This window comes from Hibiscus syriacus, unplaced genomic scaffold (assembly GCF_006381635.1).
Source record: "Hibiscus syriacus cultivar Baekdansim isolate YM2019G1 unplaced genomic scaffold, ASM638163v2 tig00117034_pilon, whole genome shotgun sequence".
NCBI lineage: Eukaryota > Viridiplantae > Streptophyta > Magnoliopsida > Malvales > Malvaceae > Hibiscus > Hibiscus syriacus.
In genome coordinates this window covers 7,325,447-7,334,022 of record NW_024063533.1, presented here as the reverse complement: position 1 = coordinate 7,334,022, position 8,576 = coordinate 7,325,447, and the positions used below count along the sequence as shown (strand labels likewise).

Here is an 8,576-nt window from a genome sequence, read left to right as displayed (position 1 = left end):
GATTATTTGTTTGCAGGAATTTGAGGCAAGAATGACTCCTCAAGGTCAAGGCAACAGCTCCAATCCTTTTCAAACAGGAAACTTTGACTCCAATGGTGATGTTGGATCTGATCAGCATAATTTGGTTCCTGATGAACATACTTCAATGAGAGGGATTGGTCAAACCAGTTCTGGTATCGACACCCAAAACCATGTGGGTTTTGCTCAATTCTGGGGTGATGACTTTTGGCTTTCGCCTCCCGGTGATCAAACTGACACGACTCAAAGCTCTGAGCCAAGCTTTAACCCTCTTCTACAAAATAATAGCAGGGTCGCCGATGATGGCCTGATCGAACCATCGGTGGAGGTCGATTCTGTTCCCCTCCAACACAGCTTTGATCTGAATAATGTGGTACATCCTGGAAGAGGTGGTATTGATGCAAGTCAGAGAAATGGAACATATATATCGTTCGACCTTCTTCGAGAATGAGCAGTAGCGGGTGGTGATAACATTCAAAACTCCAGTGGTTCTTCAAGTCCAGTCATGATTCATTCAGGAGTAGCTGGATATGTTATTGAAGAAAATATAAGCCCAGATGGTCTTCCGGTTGATGGTCAAAGAAGGCTTTTATGCAAAAGAAAGGCTCCTAAATTGGGTTCAAGCTCCGCAGGTAAAGCTCAGAGTTCTCAGCAGCCAAGGACTATTGCCCAAAACAATGTCAGCCTCTTAAATGCAGCAGCTAATTCCTTCAATGATCATTCAAGACTTGGGGCTGCTTTGCCAACATCCTCTAACTTGTATCAAATTCCAAGTGAGGCTAGGCAAGTTGATAACTTTCAAAGGAACTTGTGGACATGGAACTCGAACAATTCTAATGCACAACCAACTGGCCAACACCCCTTTACCCTTACAAGCTCAGTACCAGCGCCAGTGCTAGTAAATTCACCCGTGCAGCCAACTGTGCAAGTCTCTAAATCGTCGCAAGATCTGCAACATTATTGGAACGGGACAAGCCTGTCATGGGTTGGTCCTTCTTCCGTCTCTCTTGATCAAACTGTAAAGAGTAAGAGAAACTTTGCAACAGGAAGAGAACCTAGGAAACAACAGAAGAATAATATGATGATTTCTTTGGCAAACGTGAACTTGGTCAATGAGAATGCAAACGCCTCCTCTTCGAGAATCCTAGCTGGTTCAAGCAAGCATCTACCGAATTCATCCATAGGCTCCCCTAGTCCAAATATGGTTGCAACATGGACAAAGAGGGCAAGATATTGTGATCAATCAATCTGAGGCCTGGAGGCGAAGGAATTTCTATCCAATACTTCCTGGTTGTTCCCCTGATACCCAAGACATTGACGTTTCAATAAGAGGTAGCAATGTCAGGCCTGCAGAGTTCATCCGAGTTTTAGCCGGAGGACTGAGATACAAGCTCATAGGAGAAGACTGGTATCTGAGGTATTGTACCATAGACTATAATCCCCATAGCTATAGCTTCCATTTATATAAATTTCTACAATACGATGCTTATATGCGTGCTTAAGTAGATTGTCTCTTATTACTGGCTGCAACTAAGATACGGTTCCTTTCCCATAGGAGGTCTACGGTGCCTTTGGACTTGTACGTATGCCTGGTGGCGTACGACTGGAGGTAAAACTGGAGCTTTATTTGTTTATTAATATCAATGTTTGAATATGAAGGAAATTAATGCTATTATTATCAATGTTTAACACTGGTTTTGCACCAACATGGAATATATGGCAAGATGTGATGGTAATCAATCCTTCCTATTTGTAAGGAGGATCCTGATATTCTCGAGGATATGCGCCTAGATAACATGTCTTATGAGGTAACACTCAAGTATTTTGAGTCCAATGGGAATTACTTAGGGTTTTAAAAGCTCGTGTCATTTATTTTGTAGGAACTGCTGGAGCTGAAGGAGCAAATTGGGGATGTTTGCACTGGACTAAGTGAGGAAACTATTATCGCCAATATGAGAAGACGAAAACATCAGTCCATAACAACTGAACCTCCAATAGAAACTGAACCTTGTTGTATCTGTCAGGTATATTTCTTCTTACTCCACGAACAATAGTGGTCTGTGCAAGATGGATTCAAATTAATTTCCATTTCATGTTCTTGGAAACCGTTCACAGGAGGATTATGCTGACGGCGAAGAGCTCGGTAAGCTGGGTTGTGGTCATGAGTTTCACTTCAATTGCATTAAGGAATGGCTTGTTCGGAAGAATTCATGCCCCATCTGCAAAAATCCAGCTTTGGCTGTTTGATGTCAGGATTCAGGTCTCTTTTTAATCCCTGAAAAACAATGTGTTGCTGAACATTGAACCTGCTTCTCACCAAGTACTTTCACGCACAATCGTCATTTACTTTTCCTTTCATTTCAGAGATTCTTAATGGATGCCACAGAAAAACTGCAATTCCATAGAATCCCTATGCTTTCTCTAATAATGTAACGAGAAGCTGAAGGTTTTTAGATTCAACCAAAACAAAGTATAAAGATTATGGATTTCATTAGTTTCTTTGTATTTTTTCTGGTGGCAGGTTCAGCCACATATTATATATCAACATCGATGATCAATCATCAATGGATGATATAAAACATAGGTCTGGACAATGAATCATTCTACTTGGGATTAGGAAGGCAGTGATCGGTTCAAAGTTGGCAGTTTTGGAGTTTCTACCCTACTCTTTCCTTAGTACAAGTGTTTACCCTAACCTTAGGCTGAAATTAGATATTTTCTAACCTTATAACTAGCTTCTTATGCATTACATTTTCGTTTGTTTCACTAAAAATAAATTTTAGAAAATAAATTTTTTAAAGTGATTATATATTTAAAAATTAACTTTCAAAAATTATTTCATAATATTTGAATGATATTAGGTAAATAATTATTTATCTTTTAATAATTTTTTAAAAAATTATTCATTATAAATACTAAATACAATAAATATGATATTAGATAAATCATTTTCTACTATTTCATAAAATTTTCAGAAATTATTCATCATAATTTTTAAATAAAATAAATATTATTATTTAATATACTAACTAAATTAATGTAAAATTTAAAAAACAATAACATTAACTTATTTAAGTAGGTGTAAGATAATATTTTTTTCTAGTATCCCTCAAGCTTTCTTGTCTGCGTCAAGTACTTGAAAGAAAAAAAATATTATTAGCTTATTTACATTGGTGAGAGAGTTATTTTTTCCTAAAACTTATTTACACTGGTGTAAGTTAACTGAGAAAAATAGTGAACGTATTAGGAAAATGATTTATCAAAAAAAAAGGGTAAGTAATTTTACAAGGATTAACTTGTTCTTTCATTGTTTTGTAATTAATTTTACATTAACTGGTCCATTAAAATTAAACTAAACATCCAAGAAAAATTAGTTACAGTGACACAAACAAATCTTAGAGCATCAAAAGTCACCGATCTTCCCACTCCATCATGTTGGGATCATCGGTTGATCTTGTGACATAACAAAAAAATATTAATATGACAATCTCCTCCAGAGATCAATGTACGAGTGACGAAAGTAGGATGACAGGGGATGCAATTGCACTTTATTCGTTTGGAAAAAATATGGAGAACACGTGTAGATCTGATCATTTTCTTGTGGTTATTTGGTAGGAGCTCGAGGAGAAAATTGGGGATGTTTGCACTGGACTAAGCGAGGAAACTATTATGGCCAATCTGAGAAGATGAAAATATCAGTCCATAACAACTGGAATATCAATGTTTGAATATAAAGGAAATTGATAAGATGCATATTAAACATATATTCTATGAGATTTTCCTCATATTTGAATAACTAAAATTGATTAAATTATGGATTTTGATTATATTTCGTATTTTGTGGATTAGGTTGAAGATTTGGATAAAACAAGTTCAAAATCTTATGATTAACATGATTTTCACAAAATCCCCGAATTAAGGAGGAAAAATCAGAATTCAAGAACCTAGCAAGACCAGAAGAGGTTTTCGCGTAAGGCGTGGGCATGGCTTATTCATCCTGAACTACCGCAGAAGAAGTCTTCAGTTAATGTGTAGGCGCGCCTTACCAGTCTGTACAGCCCTAAATTAGGGTTATGAATTTACAAGGGAAAAAGAGTTTAATGACGACTAGAAGACTTTTTTGAATTATTCTTATCTTTAGAAAAAGATGAGGGCATTTAAAACTCCTATTTTTGTGGGATTTTCTTTAAGGGAAACTTCTTTATCTAGAATATGAAAATCCTTATAAAAGGGGAGCTAGGGCCATTAGTTTTACATCAAGTTTTACATTAAGTTTTCTTTATTTTCTTTTGGTTTTCTTTCAATTATGAGTAGCTAAACACTTTTGTTCCAACTGAAGGATAATTGAAGTTTTGGTTCTTTAAGGATTGTGAGATCTAAATAATTTTCATTGTTCTTTTACTTCTTTGCTATTTATATATCTTCTATTTTTATTAAGAATTATTGTCTTGATTAATTGTGCAAAGGATCCGTTGTTCAATTATCAAGTTGATAAATTGCCATTTAGAACATTAAATCCGTAATTGTTTAAACGTTCTAATATTAGTGGTAAAGTAACATGGTTGATTATGATTATGTTATGAAGGTATATAACCTAGTCTAAATGAATCGAGCTTGTGTATTCGTTGGCTAGAATTGGTGGTCCCTCTAGTGGTTAATGTTGTTGGTGGATTAAATCTTAAGAGCTTGTCTAGGGTTATTCATTAACTAGGGAAATAATCAAAGAGCTTCTCTTGATTATCAAGAAACTAAGGAGAGACAGGTTGTTAGAGCTTCTCAATAACCATAACCAATTTAGTGAAAAGTAGAAGATTTTATCATTGCATCTATGATCAATTCTTTGAACCAATTCTGAAATTATACCTTTAGTTGGATATTTGCTTAATATTAATTTCTCTCAATTTTTAGTTGATTAGATCTACTTTTTATTTTTACTTTTCTCAATTTTAAAACCCTTTTTCTTTGCTTTAATTTTCATTAAAATAAATCTACCCAATCCTTGTGGATTCGACCTTGCTTATCGCTATTACAATTTTCTATTTCCAAAAGCAAGTATTATTATTTGTTGGATTTGACACCCACCAAAATTTTGGCGCCGTTGCCGGGGATTGGTGTCATTTAGATTTATTTTGATGCCTCATTCTTCTCGTGCAGGTGAACTCCAATACGATCCTGAAATCGAGAAGACCGCTCGCAGGTTAAGAAAAGAAACTAATTTGCGCAACAAACAAGCTTCTTATTCTTCATCCCCGGAATCGAAATCTGCAGTCAACTTGGTTGATTCATCCAGCGATTTTGAAATAGAAGGAACAATGGCCAACTAAGAAAGAACTCTAAGAGAATTGGTTGCACCAAATGTGAATCAACAATCTCTCTGCATTGACTACCCAGCTTTGGAGGTAGCTTTTGAATTAAAATCTGGTTTGATTCATTTGTTGCCTACTTTTCATGGACTTGAGAATGAAGATCCTCACAAGCATTTGAAGGAATTTCATGTGGTATGTTCAAGTATGAGGCCGCAAGGAGTGACTGAAGAGCAGATAAAACTGCGCATTTTTCCGTTCTTACTAACCGATAGAGCTAAAGATTGGCTCTTCTATTTACCCCCTGGTTCTATAACTACTTGGGCCGATATGTTCTTGATAAATTTTTCCCTGCTTCAAGAGCCGCTGGCATTCGAAGGGATATATGTGGAATAAAACAAAAAGATACTAAGACCCTTCACGAGTATTGGGAACTATTCAAACGACTGTGTGTCAGCTGCCCTCAACATGGGATTTCTGAGTAACTTTTCATCCAATATTTCTATAAAGGATTACAACCCATGGAGAGAAAGATGATGGACGCAGCTAGTGGAGGGGCCATAGTGAATAAGACTCCTCACGATGCTAGGGAATTGATCTCCATCATGGCTGCCAATTCACAATAATTTGGCTTTAGGCAAGACACATCTTCAAGAAGGGTGAATGAGGTAGGTTCGTCCTCTGTTGAACATAAACTATCGCATCTCACATCCCTTGTTCAACAACTAGTTGTAGAAAAAACGCAACAAGTGAAAGCTTGTGGGATATGTGCTATGATAGGTCACCCAACTGACATGTGCCCTACACTTCAACATGATTCTCATGAATACGCCAATGCAGTTGGAAGGTTTCCAGATCTACCACAAAGGAAGCATGATCCTTACTCAAATACCTATAATCCAGGATGGAGGGATCATCCTAACCTTAACTATGGACTAAGACCATCACAATTCCAGCGTTTTTCACCTGAGCAGTCTTCTTCAAAGCCAGGTATGTTCCTAGAAGAAATTTTCAAATCACTTGCAACTAATACACAACAATTTCAGCAAGAGAAAAGAACAAGCATACAAAATTTGGAGAATCAAATGAATCAATTGGCATCCTCCGTGAGTCAGTCAGAATCCCAAGGTAAGTTACCTTCACAAACCATTGTTAATCTAAAGCAAAATATTAGTGCGATCACATTGAGAAGTGGAAATGAGTTGAAGGAACCTAGTTCATTGGCACATAGGAGAGCTTTAGAGGAAGAAACTGAAAAGGAAGTTGTTGCTCCTCAAACTCAGAAAGTCCAACCTAAAGGACTCAAAAGCGAAAAACCGAAGGAATTTGTCATAGAACCTCCTTTTCCCTCTAGATTTGCTAAATCCAAGAAAGAAGCATAAGAGAAAGAAATTCTTGAGACGTTTCAGAAGATCGAGGTAAATATTCCTTTACTTGATGCAATTAAACAAGTACCTCGATATTCTAAAGTTCTTAAAAAATTGTTCACCAACAAGAGAAAGCTCAAGGGTAATGAAAAGGTAAGTATGGGGGAGAATGTTTCAGCTGCCCTCCAGAAAAAACTACCCCCCAAGTGCAAAGACCTAGGTATGTTTACTATCCCTTGTAAACTCGGTAATGTTAGCATTGAGAGAGCAATGTTGGATCTAGGAGCCTCAATAAATATCATGCCTCTTTCTATTTACTCATCTCTGAATGTTGGTCCTTTGAAAGAAACAGGAGTGATTCTTTAACTTGCTGATAGATCTAATGTATATCTTGAGGGAGTTTTAAAGGATATTTTAGTGCAAGTTAATGAATTGATTTTTCCTACAGATTTTTATGTTCTTGATATGCAAGAAGATGATTATTCTAAATCAACATCAATTTTGTTAGGAAGGCCATTTTTGAAAACAGCTATGACAAAAATTGATGTAGATGATGGTACACTTACCATGGAATTTGATGGTGAAGTTATTAAATTCAATATTTATGATGCCATGAGATGTCCTAGTGACGTGTCCTTTGTTTTTGTCATGGATGTTATTGACCCTTTAGCACAAGAAACTTTTAATAAAAATGAAGATGACAAGTTGAAAGATACACTCAACATGAATTTCACTTCTGAATGATTACAAGGAATCTTGAAAAAGTATGTGTTGGATCTTGATTTGCAAGATACAATCCAAGAACTAGAATCACTCAAACCCATAAGGTATGATGTATCTTATATTGAGTAACCTCTTTCTCACACCAAGCTTCTTCATTCTCTTGTGCAGGCACCAAAATTGGAAACGAAGCCTTTGCCAAATCATCTGAAGCATGTATATTTAGGAGAAGAGGAAACTATTTCGGTGATCATTCCCAATAAACTCTCTCTCTTAGAAGAAGAAAAGTTTATTCGAATGCTTAGATAGTACAAGGAAGCTATTGGGTGGAGAAAACATTTCTCTATTGTTGAAACACAAAGTTTATATACAGGTCAAATGTTTAAGGTTAACGATCATCGTTTGAAACCTTTTATGAAGGTTCTCTGGCGCATACTGCTGGTCAAACCATTTTGGAGTACCCAACTTAGGATGATTGAGAAGCTACAACGTCTAGCCAAAGACGTTAAAGAAAAGTGCTCTTGGGAGGCAACCCAATTTTTCCTTTTTCAATTTCTATTTTCGTTGTTTTTATTTTCAATTTTATTTTTATTTTTTTCCTTGACTTATTGAAGTACAATTAATCTTGTTTTCCTCTTTAGGTCAGAAGATGAATTTTTGCAACCCGTGGGCACGCCTTACAAAAGCAGAATTATTCCTAAAGTCTCTCACTATCCAGAAGATGTTTTTGTATAATACATGCCTGCGTCTAAACTCAACACCACTTCTGGTTTAGGAAGCAAGATTCAAAGAAACTTTTTAAAATATAAATGTGTCTTATCTTTTCTTGATTTTCTGTGCTCCTTCAGAAGAATGCGCGTCACAAACCGTCCTTCGCGCTCTACCCGACCCACGTCTTCGCTCATACCGATAACCAACCCAGCCGACGAACAACACCCTCACCCCCAGCTCGTGACATATATTGTGGTTGATGTTTAACATTTTCAGGGGAGTTTTCTACTCTTATTATTTTATGGTTTTTGAGCATCTACTTTTGATAGATTAAGGACAATGTATGGATTAAGTGTGGGGGGGAGTATTTCATACATGGTTTTACTCTGAACATAATGTTGTTTCAATTTTTTTTTAAAAAAAACAAGTATGCTTTAGTTCTTTTTTGTGATTTTTC

At 36.2% G+C, this 8,576-nt stretch overlaps 1 protein-coding gene across 1 annotated transcript; it reads left to right on the top strand.

The window, feature by feature from the left end:
• Positions 1 to 523: 523 nt before the first annotated feature.
• On the top strand, positions 524 to 2,265 carry LOC120196530. Its single transcript, XM_039198322.1, has 6 exons — positions 524 to 1,243; positions 1,364 to 1,435; positions 1,574 to 1,627; positions 1,776 to 1,826; positions 1,899 to 2,042; positions 2,134 to 2,265. Exons 1-6 carry the CDS (start codon positions 524 to 526, stop codon positions 2,263 to 2,265), a joined length of 1,173 nt encoding a protein of 390 aa, XP_039054253.1.
• Positions 2,266 to 8,576: the final 6,311 nt, after the last annotated feature.